Source organism: Muntiacus reevesi, chromosome 2, assembly GCF_963930625.1.
Source record: "Muntiacus reevesi chromosome 2, mMunRee1.1, whole genome shotgun sequence".
In the NCBI taxonomy this organism is placed as follows: domain Eukaryota; kingdom Metazoa; phylum Chordata; class Mammalia; order Artiodactyla; family Cervidae; genus Muntiacus; species Muntiacus reevesi.
Genome location: NC_089250.1, coordinates 52,679,930 through 52,704,381, shown reverse-complemented (window position 1 = coordinate 52,704,381; position 24,452 = coordinate 52,679,930). Strand labels below are relative to the sequence as shown.

The 24,452-nt window shown below is 59.8% G+C and overlaps 1 protein-coding gene across 5 annotated transcripts in view; it reads right to left on the bottom strand.

Annotated features, from left to right (window-relative positions):
* KCNQ2 (potassium voltage-gated channel subfamily Q member 2) overlaps nucleotides 1–18,575 on the bottom strand; it is a 43,349-nt gene extending 24,774 nt beyond the window's left edge. For all 5 annotated transcript variants that reach the window (XM_065919669.1, XM_065919668.1, XM_065919671.1 and 2 more), the window contains exons 1-5: nucleotides 18,204–18,575; nucleotides 2,471–2,561; nucleotides 1,625–1,751; nucleotides 1,160–1,335; nucleotides 203–328 (exon numbers count right to left, since the gene is read on the bottom strand). In XM_065919669.1, the coding sequence (XP_065775741.1) occupies nucleotides 203–328; nucleotides 1,160–1,335; nucleotides 1,625–1,751; nucleotides 2,471–2,561; nucleotides 18,204–18,499 (816 nt within the window). In that variant the 5' untranslated portion in view covers nucleotides 18,500–18,575. The remainder of the gene's footprint in view (nucleotides 1–202; nucleotides 329–1,159; nucleotides 1,336–1,624; nucleotides 1,752–2,470; nucleotides 2,562–18,203) is intronic.
* Between the last annotated feature and the right edge of the window lie 5,877 nt (nucleotides 18,576–24,452).

Below are 24,452 nucleotides of genomic sequence, written 5' to 3'. Positions count from 1 at the left end.
GGTGGCCCCAGAGAGATGTCTCCAGCCAGGTCAGGTGGGAGAACTCAAGGTCTGCTGTCCAGGCCTGGGCAGTCAGGGGCATACCGTGGGGAGGGGTGGGGGGCTCAGACCATGGGCAGGAGGGACCCCAAGGCAGGCCACGCCCGGCGAGCACATCCTTGGTGAAGGCCCCTCTCCTTGGCCCCAGAGGCCAGACACTCACCAGGCCCCACCAGAGTGCATCCGCGTAGGTATCAAAGTGATCGTTCTCCCCCTTCTCCGCCAAGTACACCAGAAACGAGGCCAGGATGAGGCAGAGGAAGCCGATGTACCAGGCAGTGACCAATTCCTGAAAGAGATGGCCACGTCACAGCTGCCAGGCTGGCACCCAGCCCAACCCGCCCAGGAGCACAAGGTCCCATCTGGCTGGAGGTTCGCTGAGCTCTGAGTCCCCTGGGCTTCCGGGGCAGGTACCTCTCCCGAGAGCTGGCCGCAGAGTCCCTGGGAGCCCCAAGCCTGGGCAGACAGGAGAGGCAGCTGGTTTTCCAGCCCCAGCCCCAGCCCTGGGTGGTCCCACACCTGCGCATCTCACCCCTAGAGGATGGCAGGCAGGGATGGCCCAGAGCCGCATCCACCCAGGAAGGGAGTGGTCCTGAATGGCTGTCAGGCGGGCAGGTTGGAGAATGTCGGGCCTGCTGGGGCCCTACCCAGACTTCCCTGAGGCTGAGGGAGACTCCCACTTTGTCTCGTCAACCAAAGCCCAGCCTCGGGTCCTCAGACAGGAAGGACAGTGGGGAGGAGGCTGGGAACCAATACGGCCACCCACCAGCAGGAGGGCCTCTCCGCACAGCCTGGCAGGGTGGGGTCTGGGCTTGTGGAGCTCCTGGGAACACTGGGTGGGGATCGGGAAGGAGCTGGGACTGCAGCCACCTCACGGGTCCCACAGCCAGTGGCCACCATGAGCCTCAGCCTAATGGGCAGGTGACTGGGGGATGGGCACTAATCCAGCACACCCCCCACCACGGAGCCAGCCGGTTCTGGGTGGGACCCAAATGGACCAGGCCTGGCAGAAAAGCTGGAGAGATGAGGTCAAGGGTCAAGTCGTGGGAAGACGCCCAGAGGAAACGAGGGGCTGCGTCATGCCCGGCCAGCCCTCCGCACCCTGGCCTGGCACCATCACCTTGCTGTGTGCGTAGACCACGGAGCCCAGCAGCTTCCAGGTGCCGCCCCGCCGGTCCATTCGGATCATGCGCAGGATCTGCAGGAAGCGCAGGCTCCGGAGCGCCGATGTGGCGAACACATTGCCCTGGGAGCCGGCAGCCAGCACGGCGATGGACGCGATGAGCACCATGATGTCTGTGGGAGATGGCGGAGCTGGGGGGCGGGCCCTCTGCTGCAGAAGGGCGGCCCCCACCAGGGCGCCGGGAGGATGGACAGATGGACACACACAAAGGGCCAGCAGGGCCTGGTTCCACAGCCCACCCAGCCCAACCCTTCCCTGGGCACGGCTGCCCAGCACCTCACTGTCCTGCAATCAGGCTGCATCAACCATGGGCTCTGACGCCAAGAGGGCAGGTGGGAAGAAACTTCCAGAAAGAGTCGGTCCTGCATTTGTGCCTGCCCACCTACCCCCACCGGGCCTCACCAATCACACAGAAGGGCTTCCGGGCAAACTTGAGCCGCCCTCTCCAGCCACGGTACCGACAGCAGCAACCCGCAGCCCAGATCCGCACGAAGTACTCCACACCGAACACCACGATGGTCACGATTTCCTGCGGGTGATGCTGCAGCTGAGCCACTACAGTGGGGGGGGCCCCGTCCTGTGTAGCTGGTGTGCATACAGGGCACAGAGGGCAGAGCTGATGGAGGATCTCAGGTAATTGCCAAGTAGGGGGTGCTCCCAGGCCTGGGGCAGCACCAGGACACAGGACAGGGGGGAGGAAGACTCCCCAGAGGTGCATCTGGATGCAGGATCAGCCTCCCTGCAGCCCTGCCTCCCATCACCAACAGCAACACAGAAATCACCCTGCAGTTGCCATGGCACCCACCCCTACCCATCACAGGACTGCTGTGAGCTTCACAACCCCCACCCCACGCCCACATCTGCCGGGAAACACCCCACACTCCAAGGCGGAGGGGGCCACCAGAGCCCTCAGGCTCCAGTGAGAATGGAAGGTGGAAAAGGGCACAGGGACAGTGGGGGCGGGGGCTGTCAGGTGCTGTGATGACACAGGGCGGGGGGACAGGCCGGGAAGAGGGTGCTGGGGTGTTGTGGGGAGGGGCCGGTGGAGGCTGAGGAAGTTGCAATATCACCAACGTCAGAAGGGGAGACTGGGAGGAACCGAAGGGCTACCAAGAATAGTGTGTGCCAGGAGGGTGGGGGTCCCTGTCAGTGGGGGACCTGGAGGGTCAGATCAACAGGATCACGGGCAGGCTGCCGCCCGCGGCCTCGAGTGGCATCAGGCCCTCCGCGCCATCCTGCGGGACCCACCAGGATGTAGAGCGCGCCCTCAGAGCTCTTCTCGTACTCCTTGATGGTGGAGAACACGGACAGCACAAGACAGGAGAAGACCAGCAGGAACCTGGGGAACGAGCAGAGGGCGGTCAGCCAGGCCGGGTGCCCAGTGGCACAGAGAGGGACAGGGCAGAGCAGGGGACACCCGCCCCCCAGGGCTCCATGGCAATGACCAGCCTCATCTGCTCTCTAGGACACCCACCACGTGTCCCTTGTCTGTCTGCTCCCAAAGCTCCTAAACAAACAAGGGGCACAGCCTCCTGGGTCACTGGGCAAATAAGAACTGAGCAAATGCCACAGCCCACCCCCAAGCAAGGCACCCCAGGCGTGGTCCCCCATCCCTGTTCACAGCTGTCCTTGCCAGGCTCACAGGCAAACACTTCCTGTCCCCTAGTTCACACTGGCTTCACCCATGCCGTCCAGCATCCTTGACCACCAGAACACGCCTGCAGGCAGTGTTGGGAGGGGGCACAGAGAACTGGTCAATTTCCAGAACCAGGAACCGCTGGGCAGCAGGCGTCCAGCCAAAGGGCCCAGGGTGGGGCTGGGATCCCAGGAAGCAGAGCCCCTGAGGGCTGCTGACAGGGGTCCAGGGCTCCTGAGGTGCCCTCCCACTTTATCACCACCTGGGAAACCCCAGGCACCTAGCTCCACCTTCCCTGGGCGTCGAGACCACTGGCTTCCTTGGTGGTAGAGGTGGAGTGGAAATGAGACCCTCAGAGCCAACGCCACATGGTCCAAACTCAGCCTGGCCATGGCGACAGACTGGGCCCGGCCTGCCCAGTCTGGCCAGAATCACCAAGGGGGTGCTCAGCGCCAAGGCCTACTGAGCCTCAGCCAGATCCAGGGGTACCTCCAGTGGTCCTGCCCACGTGCCTGGAAGAGGCCTGGCAACAAGGTCCAGAGAGGCACAGGCCACGCCCCTCACAGGGCCGACACAGCCCCTCCCTGAAGCATGGCCCCCTGAAGACAGCTCCATCATCGCCCCTGGCTCCATCCGTGTCCCTGGCTCCATCATCACCCCCGGCTCTATCTGAAGGTCGCTGGCTCAGACAAAAGGCACGCAAGTAAACGGTCACATTTCAAAACCGCAATTAATTTCCTTTGCTCATTAGCCAATTTATTCAATTAGCTGAGCCCAGGGACAAAAATGTCCAGATGTCTCATGTGCCTTATATTCATAAATCTTTGCCGGCAGTATCCTCCCCTCAACTCTATTGGTGAGAAGGAGCCCACATGCCCAGAGAGGGTCTGCCAGGGTTGGAGGAGATCCCAGGGCAGTGGGTCAGGATGCCTAGGCCTGGGTGGTGGGAGAGACTGAGAGGGTCGCTCACCTCAGAAGGGGTACCCAGGACCCAGCTCAGCTCAGTACCAGGACTCAGGAGCTGGGGGGGACATACAACCCGGTGGGCTTCCCTGAGGAGGTGTCCACCACACTGCAGGGTGAAGAGCCAGTGGGGCAAACAGAGAAGGGAAGCTGTTCCTGACAGAGGGAAGAGTAAGTGGGGTGGCCCTGGAGAGGTGTAAGGGGTGGACAGTGAGTCCAGGACCCGGCAGAGGGCGAGTCTGACCAGACTGGAGATCAGGGTCCCCGGGGTGCCTGATGCCATCTTCGTCTGTCGGGCAGGCAGGGCCCAGGGCCGCAACCACGAACGCCAGCTCCTTGTACTGCATAAGAACACTCCTCTAGAGAACAAAGGAAAGGCCAGGACTCTGGATGACCAGGCCCTCTCAGCCTGGCTTCCTCGAGGTGGCTCTGCCAGCATCTCAGAACATTCCAGAATGTCCCACTCTTCCCAGCAGACAGAGGCCAGGCTGTCGGGAGCCCCATCAGCAGCTCAGTAGGCAAACCTGCAACCCAAGGTGGGGACCTCACAGCCTTCCTCCCCCCACCCCTGGAAAGTGCCGGCCACACTCCCAGTTTTGTTTCTGATGTTTTGGGACAGATGGCCACAGATGGCACCGCCAGGGGATGCAGGGGAGTCAGCGGGACGGACACTTGGAAAAAGGTTGGCACGCCCACTCGACGAGGAGGAAGCAGAGGAGGGCGGCAGACGCCCCCAGGGAGCGAGCACCCCTTATACCGTGCTGCCAGGTCCAGGTGGGGCCCCCACAGATCTAGAGGAACACCTCCAAAGTGCAACGATGCCCCCGCAGCCCTTGGCCACTCGCAGGCAGTTGGCTGATGGAAGTCACTTACTCCAGGGCCCTCCCGTCTGCAGGCACCTCAGTGACTGATGGCCATCCCCACCCAGCATCCAGCCGCAGCCTGGCCCCCAAGACTTCCAACGCCCATGCCCATCTAGAGACAGGGAGGCAGAAGCCCCACAAGCCCAGGAGGGGGCTCTGCCTCTGGCCTCCTGGTTTGAGACACTGCATCCTTGGTGATAAGTGGCACTTCAATGGGGCCTGGCCCTCCACTGGAGCTGGTAGGGGTGAAGCTCAGACGTGGGTGCCACTCTCCCACAGGACAACACGGGCGACCACCCCTAGCCCTGTGGCCATTGCAAGGTGCCCACTGCAGTTATGCTGGGGCCCTGGGCACCGGGGCATCCTGGAGATGCTAGGGAATCTGAGCCAGGCAGGGTCTCTCTTGCCTTAGTGACCTGGGTTCTGGCCTCCAGCAGACTCCTCAGAGCTGGCAGCTATGTCTCAGAACTCCCTCTGCCCTGCTCCTCCTCAGGAGAGGAGTTGCAGAGGTGCAGGGCAGACACCGCCAACAACGCTGGGGCTCTGGGAGGCCAGCTGTGTGCTGGGTACTGACCCTCCAGGCCCCAGAGTCTGCTTCCTCCCAGACAGACTAGTGAGCAGGTCCACCCCACCCCCCGCACGCTGGGAGACCAGCCTCTCTGCTGCAAGGTTCATTTTAATGCCCAGCATCATCCTGCACCTCTCCCTGCCACCTGACCAAGACCCCAGGCCCTGGGGGAGGGTAGTCCTCATGCCCACCAGCCCAGGAACTGTCCAGGCTGCAGGGAAAGAAAGGAGCGGTGGCAGGAGGTGTCCACAAAGGCAGTACGTGGTGGCTAATTATGATAATGAATTCAATGTCAGGATGCTTCCCTGGCAGCAGTTGCCATGGAGACAAGCATCTCGAGCACTTGGTCCCCAGCCCCAGACTCCAGGGGCTGTGATGGGGGTCAGGCAGGGGGGCGGGGCAGGCAGGCACAGCAGACCTTGCTCACCTAGGCAGGCGGGAGGTGGGCCACCTGGAGAGTGAGCATCAGCCAGAACCACCACAGCCCAGGTGCACTGCCGGGCCTGCACCACCCAGAGCACCCAGTTTACCAGCAGCCGCGGCAGGGGATGGGGGGTGGGGAGTGGGTTGGCCCCAGCCCTGCAGGATCCAAAGCAGCAGGAGAGACCTCAGCCAGATGGCAGGAGGGACTTCCATGGCCTGAGCTCTGGGCAGAGATGGACCCCTCTTTTGAAATAGGTCCTGAGTGCAGGGTTCTGATGATGGAGAGGAGTGGCAGGAAGGAGATGATAGGAGGGACTGAGGATGCTGGAGGCTTGGGCATCAGTCATAGGAGCCCCCCAGCCAAGGCTGACAACACCCATTGAGGCAGGCAGCCCACAGCTGTGCCCGCAGGCCCTGGGTGCACGTGTGTGTGGTCTGCCTGCCCCTGCACTCTGGGGAGGGACAGCCCCCACTTCCGGAGGGAGAACCCACTGCCTCCGGCTCTTCCCTCCCGCCTCCTCCCTCCATCTGATTTAAGGGAATATTTATCTTCTGGAAAAACATGACTAAGCCTCTGCCACCTCATCCCATGTCACTGTTGGGAGGGAACCAGGGTGGGGGCCGCGGTGCAGGCAGGGACGGCCCCCCAAGGTTGTCCCCGCAACCCAGACTCCCTCCCTCCAAAGACTGAGTCAAAAGGTAGCTGGGATTACTTGCCTCATTCTACATATTTAATGAGATAGGCGTACATGCTCAGTCATGTTTGACCCTGTGTGACCCCACAGACTACAGCTCGCCAGGCTCCTCTGTCCATGGGATTCTCCAGGCAAGAATACCAGAGTGGGTTGCCATGCCTGCCTCCAGGGGATCTTCCTGACCCAGGGATCGAACCCACGTCTCTCACATCTCCTGCACTGGCAGGCGGATTCTTTACCACAAGAGCCACCTGGGAAGCCCTTAATGAGATAAACATTTCATAAGAGGTGGAAGGGTTGGGAGGAAAAATAGTCGTGTTGCTATCACCCATTTGCTCACCCCCAGGCCCCCAGAGCTGGGAGAGGAGAGTGGGAAGGGGTCACTGACATCGAGCCCCACCCCCAGGCTGGAATCCACAGCATGTCTGCTACACGCCAGGCACTCAACAACCAACAGACAGGGAAGGTGTGCGTCCATTTTACAGACAAGAGCACAGAGGGAGCACAAAGGCTGTGAAGCTGCTCACTGCGGCTGTGGGGGCCAAGCCTGAGCTCCCCTTCCACTGGCGGGGTCCCCAGAATAATGTCCATTCTGATAAGACTGTGCCTCCCGGGGGGGTGGGTGACCCAGGAGCCAAGAGAGGTCGAGGGAGGGGGAGCCAGCGTGTGAGGTCCCCAGGGAACCTCCCGCTGCCTCGTCCTTCAGGACTGCAGCCGGTGCCGCAGCCTGGAATCTAATTTCACTGCCTAATAAACTGCTCTGCCTCCAGGATCCGCTGCCACGTCCAATCTCTGGGAGCGACAGGAAGCCTGGATTCCTGACGGCTGTTCAAGGTGCAAAGCAGATGCAGGGAACCACTCATCATCCTGCCAGGGTTGGAGGGAGCTGGCGGTTCCATGCAGACCTCTTCCCTGGAGCCTGGGCAGGGAAGAGGGGCAGCGCCAATGGGGCAGCGCCCGGCCCACTGCAGCCCAGCCAGGCCAACCAAGCCTGCTGCCAGGAGAACAGAAGGTACTTGGAGGCACCACCCGAGCCTAAGGCCATGGGGTGAAGGAGGTGGGCGCTGGGAACCTCGCAAACAGCATGAGCTCAATCAGTGCCTTGGATCTGATAGGCCCCGACCCAGGAATCTCAGACCCTGGGAAGGTCCAGCTTCAGACTCAGCATTCAAGGGCTCTACAAATGACCTTGGCTTCCCTTGTCCTGGCCCCCAACCCCTTCCCCTGCTCCCTGCTGGACCAGAGGTCACTCCACATCCACAGCAACCCCCACATCCAGCCCTCTCTCTCCCAACACCCAGGGCAGGAAGGCGTGCTCGGGGGACCCCTTATGCTCCCACTGGCCAGTACCCCAGATGGCCTCCAAAGCCTCAGCCACAGGGTGAATCTGGTGAATGTCTGATCCTACCCTTCCCAAGCATTGTCGCCTGACCACTCACCAGTCAGAAGTCCCAGGTTCCAAGGGACCCCCCAGTACCCCCAAAAGAGTAGACATCTGTGGTGAAGCCCCAGGGGCTCCGGGAGCCACAGGAAGGGCTGTCCCCTGGGGCCAGGCCAGAAAGGAGGACCCCCGGGGCCCTGGCAGGAAACCCACTGGCTCAGCACCCACTGAGGCCACTTCCCCAGCCCCTCCCATCTCATCCCCAAGATGGCCACTCCACATGGGACCATTCTCCACTAGTCACCTGTCCACACCCAGAACCCAGCACTGAACAAAGGCTCACCTGAGTGCCCTCCTCCATCCCACATCAAACAGGTTTTGGGGTATTTTTTGTTCATGTGTTTATTTTAGCCACATGGCATGCAGAATCTTAATTCCCTGCACAGGGATTGAACCCGTGCCCCTTGCAGTGGAAGCTTGCAATCCTAACCACTGGATGGCCTTGGAATTTCCCCTCCATCCCCCATCAAAGTCCACCTGCTGCCAGCCTGCACACATGGATGGATCCCCTTGTCATCCCCACCTTCCTCAGACACAACAGTCCCCACCAGGCTCACAGCCCCCATCAGGGGTCCTCCCTGCGAAGATCCCAGGCCTGCTCCCCCAGACTCTTCCTCTAATGTGTCCTGACTGCAATCCACCTCTCTGTTTCCCATTCCCGCCACCCGCCACCTCACCAAGACATCTGGAGGAGCACCCATCTCCTCCTGCCAGCTCGCCTGCCCCAGGGCCTTTGCACACTCTCCTCCACTGCCTGGCACTCTCTGCTGCATGCCCAGTGCAGGGCTACCCCCCTCCTCATGCCCAGGTGCCCTGCTCAGCATCACCTTCTGCAAGAGGCCCCCACTTCCCTCCATTTTCTCTCCTGGGGCCCCTGATCATCCTTGTGCTGGCTCCCCTCACCTGCTCTGCTCATTCATCCCTGCAGTGTGCAGCCAGAACCTGCACATGGGGTGGGCCCACATCCTGACGAAGGGCAAGGTCAGCTCCAGCCCACAGCCTCCATCACACAAGGCTCAATAGTGCAGACCCACCAGATAGTTTGGGAGCAAGGAGGTAAGAAGCGGCCACGGACAGAGGCCCAAGGGACCCAGAGGCTTCTGAAGGCAGAGGGTGGGGGTCCTGGGACCAGGAGAGTATGGCACATCCCAGGGAGCTGGCCACACATGAATTCACAGGCAGCAAACGCACTCATTAAAAACACAGGAAATATGTGCGTGTGTCCACACAGAGCCATGAACTCAAGTGTTCACAGCAGCTCCAGACACCCCAAACTGAGGGGGACACCCCACAGGTCATCAGCAGATGCACAGTGGGCAACTGGCCCCTCTGCAGTGGGACATACTCGGCCTTTAAGGGGAGCAAAGCACTGACCCAGGTCACAACCTGGATGAACCTTAACACATGATGCTCAGTGAAGGAAGCCAGATGCGAAAGTCACGCAGTATGTGATCTGCTCCCATGAAATGTCCAGAACAGGAGCCACGGCCCCAGGGGCTGGAGGTGGGGAGTCAGACTGGATGGGCTCGGGTGTCTTAGGTGGGGACAAACATGTCCCAAGGCCAGAGACAGCTGGTGACTGCCCCTCACTGTGAACCCAAAAAACGCCCCCAACTGGCCACTTTGGAATGACTAATTGTATATTCTGTGAGTTTCACCTCGATTACAGAAGAAAGACGGGCAGGTTGTCAGGCTCTGAAGAAGCAGGTGAAGCCCCATCCATGTGCTTGCACCCAGGCCAGCCTTCCCACCTGGGCCTCAGCTTCCTTCTGAGAAAGTCTCAGACAGTCCACCCCTCCCCACACACTGCTTCCCGCACCCCTGCCAGCAGGGAGCCTGACCCATCCTTAGAGGAAAGACCCTGCTCTGAGGCCTCTGGGGGCAAGAAGGGCCCCAGCCTCCCCTAAAGAAGCCTCAGCACCCACTCACAGGGAGCAGGCAGCCACTAGCTCGTTGATTTCCTCAGTCGTGGAAGAGGGCCCCCTCCAGGTGTGTTTTCTTCCATGGTCTTCACTAAGCTCTGTCCTCGTAAGGCCGGGACTCCCCCAGCCCTGGCTCACTCTGGGGGCCCCTTCTGGAGGTGTGTCCCCCAGGCCTGCCACACACTCCCCCAACACAGGCTGACTGCCCTGATCAGGCGGTCAGCACAGCTGACTCTGGCCCATACAGGTCCCACAGCTCTGCCACGTGGAAGCCTGGGCAGGAGTGGGGTGGGGAAGGGTCCCCCAAGGGCACATTGCAGTGGACAGGCTACTGGGCTCAGAACACAGGGCAGACACCAGCTTTCGGGGGAGTGGGGCTCCCCCAATGAGGTCAGTTTGAACTATACCCCTGGTATCCAACATCCCCTTTGTGAGCACAGGAGCCACTCAGGGCTCAGGGCATCCCAACCGCTGCTCTCCTGACTCAGAATCTCTCACAGAGTCACCCCCCACCCACCGCCCCCAGGTTGACAGGACAGCCAGGCTTGCTCCCCCAGACTCTTCCTGAAGACCCTCCAAGCAGCTCCCCCGCCACGCTCCCATGGCTCCCAGTTCACTGATCCTTTACAGACACCCCCGGTGTCCTCTCAGCCTTCACTTCATGCCTCCAGCAATGGAGGGCTCACCCTCACGTAGGACCTCATTTTAACAAGCCCCCTCCTGGGCCTGACCCCAGGGCCCCTCCCCAGGCCAGCACCCAGAGCCATCAAGGGCGCAGGGTAAGGGATCGGGGACAGGGCCACCTTTTCCCCCACTCCAGAGAGACAGGGAGCCTTGATGACAGAGACAAAGTCCAACATTTGCCCAACTGAGGCTTGTCTGACTCCACGGGTAAATCCCTACTGCGCACGGTCAGCGTGGAGGAGGGTGACAGAGTCTGAATCTGATCTCCTTTGAGAAACACAGATGCTCAGAAACAGATCAGGAATGACAAACGCGCCTCCTTGGGTTTTCTGCATCTTCTCCGTCTCCTACAGCGGACGTGTGCAGTGTTCAGAATCAGAAAGGATAATGCACCATAACCAAGTGTTTCTCTAAAAGGCCGCCAGCCCCCTCTCTCAGACCACGCAGTGCTGTCTGCCCACTGCATGGCCTGAAACACTGGGTTTCCATCCAGACGATATTAATTCAGCTCTCAGCTAATTAAACTGCAGATTGGAGAGAACCATCTTGGAGAATGTTAACCAAGGAGGAAAGAGCCCTCTAAGCACAAACAGCTGAATCTGGAGACAGAAGCAAGTGGTCCAGACAAAGGGCGGCCATGCGTCTGCCCCAGGAGCCCCTTCCCTGAGCCAGCCAGTCGTGGACAAAGCTCCCGCTCTCCACGGTCCTGCATGGAGTTCACAGGGCGAACCGGCCAAGGGCTCCTGATCAGGACCACGGCCAGTGCCCTGCCCGGCCCTCCAGTCACACAGGACCCAGCCTCCCATCCTGACCCCAACCACCCACCCCCCACCAGAGGCTGAGCTCTAAACGCTCCCACTTCTTGTTCATCCGGTGAAAGTCAGAACCCTGCATCAGACCTTGCCCTCCTGCTGGAGGGCCGTCCCAGTACTGCCACTACATCCTACATCAAGCCTCTGTCTCCCCCGTGGATATGGCCCAGCAGGACTGGCAGCCCCTCAGGGCCCTGCTTGCAGGAACAGAAACAGGTCAGCAGGTGCTTGCCCAGGCTCCCCCAACTTCCACACCCCCCATGACCCCACTTCCTCCCCCAAAGACTGGGATCCCAGGAGAAAATGGCCTTTTATTTTTTGAAACTGGCCTTTTCCTCAGACAAACCCTTCAAGTATTTTTCCAAGCGTTAAATGGAAAAGCAAACTCAAGAGTTCTAAGCTCTCTAGTTGGGTCAAGACTGAGGCTCCAAGGAGGGAAGGGGGGCCAGACAGGACCTAGGGGAGGAAGGGGCCTGGGTAGGGGCTGCACGCAGCAGACTGCCAGGAACAGCCTGGGAGCTGAGACCTGCCACCACCGCGGATGGCCAAGGGATCGTTGAGGACAGTTTCCAACAACTCCTCATAGGACTTTCTAGAACAAACATGTTCTGCACAGTTACAAAATTATTCCAGATAATTCAAAAAAAATAAAGAACTAATTATATTCAAGACAGATAGCAGGCAAAGTCTAAGAACACTCAGATCTGAGCACATCCTGAGGGTGAAGGTCAGACTCAGGGATGGAAGCTGGAACACACCCAGCCTCCCATTTCAACTGAGTGAAGCCACCATGGCCTCTACAAGGAGCTGCCGGGAAAGGCCTGCCTGTCTGGTGTCCCCTTCCTTTGGCCAATCCCAGATGCTGGGCAGTGGGACCAAAACTCTAGGCAGCTGGTGGCCAAGGAGAAGTGAGAGTCCTCTCGCAGGCAGACCTTCCCCAGACCAGGGGTCTCACCACGTCCTTGGGGCTGCTAGAGAAGCCAAGGGCCTTGCCCATCACCTGTCTGGCTGAGTGCTGGTGGCCCTGCTGACCAGTACGTAGCCTTGGATCTGTTCATGAGCTGGGCTCATCTGGGCTCACACACCAGTGTCATGACACCTGACAAAAGCCCTGTTCTCCCTCCAATGGGCACCATCCTTCCGATCCCCAGGGGAGCCACTTTCCATGGCAGAATGCACACTTCCCACAGCCAGGCCTTCACAACCGGGAACTCTGGGGCCTGCCTCCCCCACAGGCTCTGACTGGGCTGCGGAAGAAGCCACCTGAACTCAGAGCAAATTGGGGGATGTGGGTTGCGGCTTTGCAGCAACCCCTCAGGGGGACCAAGGGTCCCACAGCCGACCCATCCAGGGCCCTGGAGACCCACACATCCCCAGCCCAGCTTCCTCTTGGATGAATGGAAAGCTTGGTGCTGCCCAGCTTCAAACAACAGACTTCAGTATCTAACTCCAGACCATTTGTGTGCAAAACAGCCCCCGGACCACCTGCCTCCAACTCTGGCCAAGCCTGCCCTGATTCACGCAAGGAACAGACAACCTTTAGAAATAGTCATCTCTCTGCCCCAGACCCCTCCCGCAGACACCCACATCACCAAGAGAGGTCTGGGGTTCACCAACATCCCACCAGCTCTCAGGGAAGTGAGAACAGTCATGGGGCAATGGCTGCCCGCAAAAGTGGAGGGAGGGGGGCAGCTTTGTCAAACCCTCCCCCACGTGGAAGGCAGAGTCCCCCAGGGGACAATGTGGGACCGCAGGCACCTCTTCTTTCCACCTTAGCTCTCACCAAACTGGCGCAGCCTTGCTGTCCGGGTGGCCTGCAGCCGGGAGGGCAGAGGTGAAGCCTGTTTCCCAGGGCTGCAGAGCTGTCAGAAAGCACAGCTGGGCACCTGGGGCAGTGCCATCTGGAGGTGGGCTCCTCCCGGTGGCCTGCATGGCGCTAAGTCACCATACAGCAGCTCGTCAGCACATAGCCCACAGGGAAACCTGAAGTCCCCTTTACGGTCTGAGGTCCATGGCTACAACTTGCCTGCCATGGTGCTTTTCAAGCCAAAACCATGTGGCTTCCTCGCTTGGAGGTACCAGGTGCTAGGACCACTTAGTGAAGGAAGGAAGACCTCCCCCAGCACCTGGGCAGCAGCAGAACAAGCGAGGTCCTTTAGGGATTGGCCAGTCCCCCTGGACAAACACGCAGTGTCAGACAGGCCCCCGGGTCTAATCGTGCAGCCACTACTTCACAGCAGCCTCGAACACCTGTCCAGGCCAGCCCCTGGCCAATGGGACCGAGGACATGCCGACGGGGCTAAGCGCTGGGCTGAGGGCGGACGGCCCAGAGTGCTGTCCCAGACGCGCCCACCTCCATCTGCCTGGAATTCCTCCTGCAGAGCAACTCATGATGCAGCCAGGACCCCGTGACCATCACACACGCCAGGCGCTGTGTTGAGTGATTCACACGAGACAAGCCCAGAATGGTGTCCCCACGTCACAAACATAGACATGCACGGCCCTGCTGCAGGAGCGGTTTGGAGGGCAGGATCCCCACCAGGCTCGCCTGGAGGCCCCATCCCCACCGCCCTCCCGCTTTCACCCACACATGTCCTCTGAACCACCACTGGTTATAACCTCAAGCTGCACCTAAGAGGGTGTGGGGACGACGAGGTTACATCTGGTACTAATGCATGTGCTCACCCAGGAAAGAGCCTGCGTTTATACTCAAGAATATTTTCAGTGACCCGCCTACCAGCTAACCCAGCAGCACGGCTTGTAGCAACGAGATATCATACATGGACCAACGTCCCTCACACACTTCACCCCTGAAAGGGCAGCAGCTTCCAGTGACCCCCCGGCCCCCCTCCGCCGCCCCATCCCCATCCTCCTCATGCGCCTTGGCACGGAAGCTCAGCCCTCCCCATGGTCTCCTGCAACCCCCCAGCCCTCAGTATCTCCCACGAAAGGCCCAGAGTACTCTCGGTCCCCTGAACCCTGTTCCTTCTCCAGTGGGTTCAGGGTAAGGTTAGCTCCCAGGGGTAGGGGCAGCCTGGTGTGGCGGGAACTCAGGTCTTGTGAGCAATGGCCAGGAGCAGAAGCGGCCTCTGCCTAGCCGGAGCGCTGGGATTAACAGAGTCTGAGCATTCACTGACTGACTCAAACAAACGGGGGAAGACACCCCCTTAGACGCTCCCTCCACCGCTGGACTCAGTCTATGCTCTCAGAAATGACCCGGTCCCTCTACAGACACTCCAGGGTGAGGCGTTTTCAGGTTCAGTGCCCATTCAAGGACCTCCCCCACCACAAGAATTTCCGCAAAGACAAGTTGTGAAGTTTGACTTGTACTGATTTCTAACAAAACAGAGGTCTTTCTTTGTTCTGATCTGTGAAACTGTCAAAAACAGAGCTTTCAACTGACTGTTACCTTGAAGACACAGACTGTCTGTGGGGCCTCACGGCCCAGTGTAATTAGATACCACGATTAAAAAACATTTCATGGTTGTCGGAGGGAAATCCTACAAGGAGGCCTGAGGTCTCCAGATGGGTGGCCAGAGACAATCAGCCAAGCCCTGGTCTCCCTGGAAACCACAATCCTCCTACCTTCTCACCTTTGGGGAAATTTCCATAAGATTCTCCAACTCTCCAATCAATAGTCACTTCCTCCCCAAGACGGTGGGGGGGGGGGTGGTCTGGGAGCTGGAAGGAGCTGAGGACATGGCCATTCAGACTCGAGCCTCCTCTCAAAGCAGAGTCTTGGTCACTTGCCCTGGGCCCACACTCATCCCTAAAGGCAATCGGGGCGAGGACAAGAGTGACTGGCCCGGGGGGTCCAGCCTTGCCCACTGAGGACAGACGGGTGAGAAAATGCAGCAGGCAGCCTGCACGTGACCAGATGTGGGGCCAACTGGGTTATCCAAGGCCATGCAGGGGACAAGTACATGCCCCGAGGCCCCAGACCCCCATCCCACTGCCCCCAGCCACAGGCCCAAACCGTTGCAGGCCACCGGAGGTCTAGCTGACGCCATCTGAGGAAAGAGAGGGTTTGGTGGACCAGCCCGGGAGAAGGCAACTCACAGCAGTGAGCTGGTCAGATGAGCCCCGGCCTCCAGGGGTCAGTCCCTGCCCTGCATCGCCAGCATTTTCCATCTGCCTATTTTAAACACCATTTCATTGGCAACTCCGAGTGGCTTTCGGAGGTTTGAAGTTAGCCAATCTGCACCCCAGCTCTGGGCAGAGACCCCTTCTGGTGTGAGTAGGGCAACTCGGGAATTCTACCCCTTGCCTCACCAGTGAAAATGGGGCCACAAATGAGAAAAACCTGAGACTGGCAGACTGCAGGCCCAGAAGATGTGTGGTTCCCCTCTCTCCTAACTCAGGCCTCAAGCAGATCCCCCACGACACCAGCCTGCCCGCCCAGGGGAAGTTGTCATGTGGGGAAGGTTCTGCCGGCCCAGGGACTGCTCTCCCTCCAGCCCAAGCAGAGGAAGGGACCTCGGGGCTGGGAGGGGCAGCCTGGTCTGAGATCCCTCCATACTCAGGGAAGCCTCCTGCCTTCAGAAGTGTTTCTGGGGCCGCTCCCAGGCAGAGGCAGTGATGGCCATAGCTCTGGGCCCAGAGGCATAGTCACAGAGACGGCCCCTTCTGCAAAGGGTGGGAGAGAGGGGGACGGGACCTGCCTGATGCCCACCAAGCTGGGGGGGCCACAAGGCGGCCGCCTCCTTCCCCTTCTCTGATGTCCAGAGGGTCCAGCACACCCCTGCTTTGCAGAAGCCAGGCTTCGGTGGCAAAAGGCAGAGGAAGGTGGCCTAAGAAGGCAGCGCTGCCCGCCCCACCACAATGCTCCCTGGCCACATGGCTCCCCCAGGCCCAGCTCTGGAGGGGCTTGAACTGGCTTAATTAACGAATCAACAAACCAAATTGAGGAGTGTCGGTCCCTGCTGGGGGGTGGGGGGTGAGGCGGGCAGTGTGCTCAGGGGAGGCCACACCCTCGGCGACCAGAATGAGGGCAGAAAAGGCCTTCTGAGACTGATGGCCTGGGCCCCAAGGATGGGCGGGGTCTAGGGACAGTGACGAATCCCACGCTCGGGGACCGGGTGATGATTGATGAACAAGAGAGGACAGAGATGTCGCTGTTCAGGGAGTACCCCCGGGCCAGGTGAGGGGAGGCCCCACACTGTTCGCCTCCACAGCGCCTTGGGCGCAGGGGCAGCTGGGCCCCTTTACTGCCCTGGAGCCCCCATGCACTGCAGGCCCTCTTGTCCTGACTTAGGGACTCTCAAGAAGGAGGCAACAGAGACCCCACCCTGGGAGTGGCTGCCTGGACCCCGGCCCCACACACTGTCCCTTCAGCTCTGAAGCACAGATGGCTGACCGCTTCAGGGCTTCAGGCTGGGCATGGAGGGCCCAATAGAGGGCCCTGGGAAGCCCGGCCAGCTGGGACCTTAGTGCCAAAGCACAGAAAACTCTCCAGTAGCCCCACCGTAGGTCAAACAGGAGTGGGGGCGCCGTGGTCACCTCAGGCCAGGACCTGCTGGCCAGAGCCGCCCCCAGGACCCCCTTGAGCCCCAGCCAGGAAGGAGAGAAGACGGGCTCTTCCAAGAGTGAGGAACACACCTGGGCACGTCCGCCCAGGGGGATTACCAGGGTGGAGCCACCTCCCCCGGGCCGGGGGGCTGATGCGGTGCCCGGGGAGCCTCTGGGGACAGTGCCCAGGAGGCCTCCAGGGCCGTGGTGACCCTCAGGACACCCATTCCTCAGCAGCGGGGCACCCCCCTCCCAGGCTCTTCTCCCCCCTCCCACGGAGGGTCCATACACGTGCTCACAGGGCACAGCACGCTCTCGGGACTCAGCGCCAGTTCTAGGTGGGCCCTCAGTTGTTCCGAGACGTTTTCCCAGAATCCACCCCTCACTCCCATCCCAAAATGCCTCTTCTCACAAAATGGCCGAGTCCCGGCCCCGGGCTGGCTGGGATGGGAGAGCGCCTGCAGGCTCAGAAGCTGTGCGCACCACCGGCATGGGCGCACACACACACACAGGCACAAACGCCGCACACATGCGAACACCCATGTGCACACGCCGGCCCCTGGCCACCAGCCCTGCCTCAGGAGCCAGGAGTTCCCCGAACACCGGGCCTGGGGACACCAGCAGCCCTTCCACGGCCAGGGCGGATGGCCCCAGGATGGTGGCACCCCTTCTCCGGGGTGTCTGCTCTGCCAAGGAGGGGGTCCAGAGCCCAGAATGTGCACAGGGGCCTCAGGCATACACCTGCCCCTCCTGCTGCTGAGAGGAGTCAGGGCCGCGCTGCGCGGAGGGAGAGCGGGGGTGCAGGACAGCTCAGGGATGGGTGCAGGCGCCACGGGACAGGACAGCCAGCTAACTGCCCTGGGCCTAGGGCTGGGGAGGAGAGTAAGATTTGGACCCCTCCTCATTTCAGCAATCCAGGCGCTCAGCCTGGACGAAGAGCAAGCGGCTTAGGGGGATGGGGAAGGGTAAGTCGGCCCCTCCCCCATTTCCCTTTCTTTGGGGGAACCCATCTAGAGGGGGACCCCCAGGAGTCCAGATCCACTGGCAGGAGGGGCAGCGCTGCGCTTCCTCCCAGGCCGGCCCTTTGTTCCGTACAGCGACCGCGGGGAGGGGCCTCTGGGGCTGAGGAGGGGAGGCTGGGGCGTTGCAAGGCGCCCCATCCTGCGGGGGAGGGGCTGATGCAACCCAACCAGGCCGCCAGCGGGCGGGCGGGGGAGGGGGACAGACGCCCCCGCCCGGACCTGAACGCCGGATCCCAGAACTCCTTTCAACGGTTTGTTTCCAAAATCGCTCTCCGACCTCCGCCCCCCGCATGAACCAAGGGACCCCAGACACACGGTGTGACCGACGCGGGCGCCCGGACACATACGGAGGCCCTCGTCCCCTGCAGCTGCGCGCCCGCGGGCCACAAGCGGCCGATTGGCCCGGTGCCCCGCGACCCGCGCCCCCGCCCGGTGGGCACTCACACGTAGGCGTGGTAGATGAACGCCCAGCCGCGCGGTCGCTCCAGCACGTTGTAGAGGAAATTTTGCAGCTTGCGGTAGAAGGCGTTGCGCTTGGGGGGCTTCCCGGCGCCCGCGCCACCCGCACGCGGCTTGCTCAGGATGCTGCCGCGCTTGGGGGCCTCGGAGCCGGCGATGAGCAGCGCGCCGTCCCGGGTGGAGTCGGGCGCGCCGGGGTCCAGCCCCACGAAGCCCACCTTGAGCTTCTTCTCCCCGCTCGGGCCAGGGTACACGCCGCCGTTACGCGACTTCTGCACCATGGTGCCGGGCAGCGCCCGAGCGGGCGCGGGCTCAGCGAGGGCGGCGCGCGGGGGGCGGCGCGGGCCCGAGCCCAGGTCCCCGGCCCGGGAGCCGCATGGCCGAGGCGGCGGCGGCGGCGGTGGCGGCGGTTCCGCGCTCCTGCCGGGCCCGGGCCGCGCGCGGGGATGTTGCGGCCACCTAGCTCCGCGCGCGCCTGGGCGCCTGGCCCGAGGCCGCGCCGGCTCCGCCCGCCGCCTCGCCCCGCCCCCCGTTAACTCCTGCGCTGCCGGGAAGCGAGGGGGTAGGGGGGAGAGACGAGAGAGGATCCGGCTGGGCCGCCGAACCCAGCCATTCCCGCTCCTACGGCCACGTGTGCCCTGACGAGGGAATCCGGACCCCTGGTCCTCTCTGCGTGGGCGGAACCAGGCAATCACACCGCCTGACCAGAGCCCCCAGATCTCCCTGGCCCCAGCTGAATTCTAACCAGCTGACCTGGACTGGACACCTTGGAGCCGGGGAGACAGGAGCTCTTGCCAGGCTGTCTGTTATAAAGCCCAGTCCCCAAGGACCTTGTGCTCCTGGCCTCTAGATGGACCGGGCATTCGGACGGACGCTCTAGACCCCAGGCCCTTGGGTGAGCAGGGAGGCGTCTAGGACTTCCTTAGAGGTGGCCTGAACTGGGCCTTGGAGAGCAGGTCCAGGAAGGCACACAGCATGAGAAAGGCTGGGTTTGCAGAGACCTCGGGGCAAGAAGAAGGCCGTTGATGGTTAGGAAAGTGAGGGCCGAGACACCGCAGGTGGCCTGGAAGTCCCCCAAGGGGCCTGGGCTTTGTTCTGTAGACTCCAGAGGGGCCTGTGGCAGGAGCAGTGGTTGGAGAGCCAGCCCCAGGACAAGACCTAGGCCTCAGGCCACTGGGGACATTGATGCCACAGTCCAGGACAAAGGAGGACAGGCTTGGGACACAGACAGCAGGGTGTCCCTTGGGAGGGGACAGAGTTGACCTCCCCTAGTCATGGATGTCCCGGGAAGGGGGGCGGTGTCGCTGAAAAACCAACAGGCTCACTCTCAGCCCCCGAGGGTCCCCTGCACACTCAGTGCTACCAACTTCTCACCAGCCCCCCGGGAGCCCGCTTTGCACACCTGGGATATTGATGGCTGCAGGTGGCCCTCCTGACTACATTCAGACTCCTCCCACATTCACTGGGCAGTATGGGATCCACCAAGTGAACAGCCTGTTTAATAGCTGGCGCCGTCCTCAGCGGTAACTTGGGGCTCCGAAAACAGCAGGACCCCTGGGGCCAGGTCACCCGTGTTGTTTGCCCTTTGGGTTCCAAAACCAGTGACCTGGTTTTGGGGTTTTTTTTCACTTGGACAGAAAACAAAATGGACAGTGCAGACACAGTGCTAAGTCATCTAGAATGTGGAAGGCGGGGACTGCAGCGCATGCCACACACACACCTGTGCACACATGTGCATGCCAGGGGCCACATTCCTGACCCCTACCTTCCTGCCTCTGTGCCTGGTCACTGGCTCCGACTGCCAGTATTAGTCAGGTTCACCCCCACTGAGCCCAGGATGAGGGAAGAGGAGGAGGACCTGGATTACAAAAGGAAAGAAGGGACCATTGCATCATGCATGCACTGGGTCTTCTCACCTGGGGGACACTCACGCTAAGTCCTCAGAAATCGGACGAAGCACCTGTGACTCAAATCTGCATGCTCCACAAGGGCTGACCCACCCCATCCTGCTGAGGGGAGGCCTCCTGGCCCCCGGGGTTTCACCTGAGCTAGGCACAGTCCCTCCTTGGGGTTGGATGGGAGAGCAGAGTGGGCTCATGGTTGGGGGGTTCACAGAGGTGCACCTGTCAGGTGCATCAAGACAGGAGCAAGCTGTGGGCTCTGCGTCTGAGACCCTGAGCAGGAACAGAGACCGGAGGGGCCCAGCTGCCTCCACCACCTCCTGGGGTGCCGAGAGGGAGCACCACCTCCCATCTGAAGGGGGACCAGGCTCGAGTGCAGGCCCCTGCTTGCTTGTCTACGGTGGTGTTGGTACCAACAGCTTCACCGCATCTCTCGGAGGTTCTGGAAGGTGAAACCTGTGTTGAGGTTTGAAAACCTCTGCTTCTGTTGTTCAGAGCTCCTTCCTGTAATCATTTGTGTTTTCAGTTTTGTGTCTTGCACAAGTAGACTGCACACCGTCCTGTGCTCCCACCCCTGCCACCCAGACAAAACAGGTCATTGGAAACAGTCAGTTGGGGTGAATTTCATGCAGGCGACAGGAATTCCATTTATTTAAAAATAGATGGGAAAAGCTTTCAGGCTCAAGCCATCTTTGCCAAGACTGCACTGACAAGATCCAGAGAAGAGAAGTGGAAAAATTCAGATGCACATGATGCCCAGCTCCAGTTTGGGGAGAAAGCTTTCTCCTGCACTCTTGAGCCGGGTGCTGTCCTTTCAGCACCACCTCAGAGCCTCCTGAGACCAATGCACACTTTTGCCCTCTCTCTTGGCTTCCTCCTCCCATCCCCCACATCACTGGCTACACTGAACTGTCATATTCCCATCGGGGAGCTGGGCACACAGGGCTGTGACCCTGTTTCCTGGCCAACCTCCGCTGCCTTTGGGTGCATCTCATCCACCATCATGTCGCTCAGAGCCTGGCACATGTGAGGCCTGCACTGGGAGTGGGGACATCATAGTTGCCAGTGGCAGAGGCCATCTAGAAGCAGGTCTGGATCATCCCCTCTTTGGGAACCTTCATGGTGACCCATCCCATGGCTCAGATCACGGCCTCAGCATTTCCCAGGAGCCCATTTCTCCATTAGCCTGGGGGTGGTGACTCTAGCTTCACAGACTCAACATCAGACAGTGGGGCCTAAAGACATCAGAGCAAAGGGGAGCGAGTGGAGAGGAAGCCGGTTTTCCCCTGGCTGTTCATCCTGGCAAAGGGCCATCAGCATTGAGGTCCTGCAGGACGTTCCCCAGGGGAGGTGGCTGCGGTCCCCTGCTGTGGGAGCCCTTTTGGTTGAGCCCCATCTGTTGCTTTGTTGACACCCTCCAGTCACAAAAAATGCATGACCCGAGGGTTTTTGCATTCAGTCCCTGGGTCCATGGCCAGTGACCACGTGGACGTGGGGGGTAGATACTGAAAAGCAGAGCTTCCTACTTCACCACCACCCCTTTTCCTCCAGTGGAAAAGGAGCAAGTTCCCTCCCCAACCACAATGCCTTCAGAAAAACAGATGGTTCCTCCGAGGCCCAGAGGGAGAGCTCCACCAGGCCAAGAAGCAAGACTTAATTTGGGAAAACGAGGAGAGACAGGTTCTCAATCATACAACCTGGGCCTGAGCTGCTGTCGTCTCAGCGCCTTGATCTGGGGCAACAGGAAGTGCCTGCCCAGACAGAGTCCAGTCCCCCACCCGCACCCCCACCACTTGCAAGGAATTTTCCGTTATTCAGAGGAAGGGCTGTGTTATTTCTCCAGCTCATGGAAGGAACAGGGAAGTGAGGAAAAGATTCAAGACATGGAAGAATTGATTTCTTTTTAAATATCTTACACACTAAAGTCAATATAAATTTAATTTATAGGTTCTTTTTAAAGGGTCAGATCGCTCAACAAGCTTCCCTAGCCCCTGGCAACTCAGCTAATTGCATGCAGGAGCTGACTTGCGTTCTTCAGCCACCAATAACACCTTGATGCCAGGAGTCCACAGTCACCTGTGACAGCGGGAAAAAGATCAGGCAGCAGAGTTGGCCCTGGACATGTATAGATGGGCAGAAATCAACATGGAGATTCTGGGAGGGGCTGGTAGGCTGTGCATTTTGCCATCGCCAGCCCATAGCTTCCTTATGAGGCATCCCACATTCCCCTTCTCACACCTCCAGGCAAGTGAGCAGTCTATAACCCCCGTCCTCATTCAAGTTCATGTGTTCTTATTTGGAGGTGTGATTCAGGCCCCCTGGGTTCTCTGCATGTCAACGCTCCCATGGCAAGTCGATCCCCACTTTCCTTGCCATGGCCTTTTCATCTGGGTGATCAACTCGCTCCCTACCCTCCCAGCTCCTCTCCCTGGGCACATGATGCTCCAAGGATGCTCAAGCAGGTGAAGCGGGCTTCAGTATACTGTTCCCTCTGCCAGGAATGCTGTTCCCTCCATTAGCACCAGAAGGTCCCTGCTTGTGGGTCTCCCCTGAGGTGTAACCCCAGCCCCCACTCTCAGCTCTGGTTCACAGTCACAATTGGAAACTGTGCTACTTATTAGCTCACCTCCTGTTCATCCCCCACCCACCCAGAGAGGGAGATCAAGAAGAGGGCAGTGCCACACTCACATCCCTGTGTGCGCGTGCACACACACACAAACACACACACAGCTCTGTTCACACACTCACATCCTCCCACCCACACACAGAACCCCACACACACACAAAGCCCACTGCATACACACAGCCCAGTGCACACACTCACATCCTCCCACACACACATCTTTGTGCACACACACAGACCACTGCACACACATCACAGCCTCTGGCCCTACCCACAGGAGGTGATGAATGAGTGAACAGTTACTTTTCTCTAGAACTGGAGGTTGCTTGGAGCCTCCAGCCAGGATGCACCCTTGATGACTGGCCTGGGGCTTGTGTGGCTGGGGGGTGGCCCTGTAGACCATGGGTGGATGTGCACTGGAGTGCAATGCCGTGGTGACAGGCTCCCTACCAGCAGAGTGGTCAGCCGCCCTGCCCACACACAGGCGTCGGCATCTGGGTCCTGGCTGCCTGCCTAATGTCAGCCCTGGCTCGCTTGAGTGCCTGGCTTGATTGGCCAGATGTCCTGTAAACTTTGGACAGAGTTGTCCAGCCTGGGGCAGGGCCTGTGGGCTGTCAGAGTCCCTCCAGACAGCCCCTCACCCAGGACAAGGTCACCACACTCTAAGCCAGGCAGATGGGACAGAAAGGCTGGATTCCTGGACCAGTAAACAAGGACACACCTGCCTAGACAGAGCTGGAGCCCTCAGCCCACACTGAGAGCTCTGGCGGGGTGGCCCATGGATTACTCCACCAGAAATGCAGTCCACCCCATAGCACTGCCAGAGGCGACCTCACAGGTTTCTCTCAGCTGTGCGACCTTAGGCAGATCAAAGGATCCTTGCAGGGGTTCTCACTGATCAAGTGAAGAGACATGGCTCCCATCTTACAGGGCTGTTGGGGATTCTGAACAGAGATGACCCTGTAAAGCATCACCCAGCACAGAGCAGCATCCAGGAAATAGCAAGGAGATGCATGACAAGCCCAGTCCTGGCTTACAAGCACTCTCTTTCTTGATTTCTTATAGACCCTCCCCTGTGGAGGGTCTCCCAGCTCAGATACACTGATCCTGTCCCCTCCTGGTGTCCACCCACAGAGATAAGATCCAGTTAGGCCAGTCACTCTTACCTAGGGCAGGTGCTACTGGTATCTGGGGGTGGGGGGAGGATAGGACAGGCTCCCCACCCCCACAACAGAGAATTCCCTACCCCCTGATGTTACTAGCACTGAGGTTAAGACACCATGATTTGGGGACTTCCTGGTGATCTGGTGGTTAGGAGTCCATCCTGCAATGCAGGGGACACGGCTTTGATCCTTGGTCCAGGAAGATCCCACATGCTGCAGGGCAAATAAGCCCATGAGCTGCAACTACCAAAGGCCATCCGCTAGAGCCAGTACCCTGCAATAAGAGAAGCCACCACCATAAGCCCACGCACTACAACTAGAGAAAGCCTGTACACAGCAACAAAGACCCAGCACAGCCAAAAATAAATAAATAAATATATTTTTAAAAGACACGATGATTTAGGTTAACAAGATTTTCTCTTAAGTTGCAAATATTTCTGGGAAGCTAGCCATTCACTCCTTAGTATGAAATAGTGCCAACAAATGAATTTTCTCCCTAAAGCTCCTAATAATACCTAAGCCAAGGAATGAAAATGCTCATGGCAAA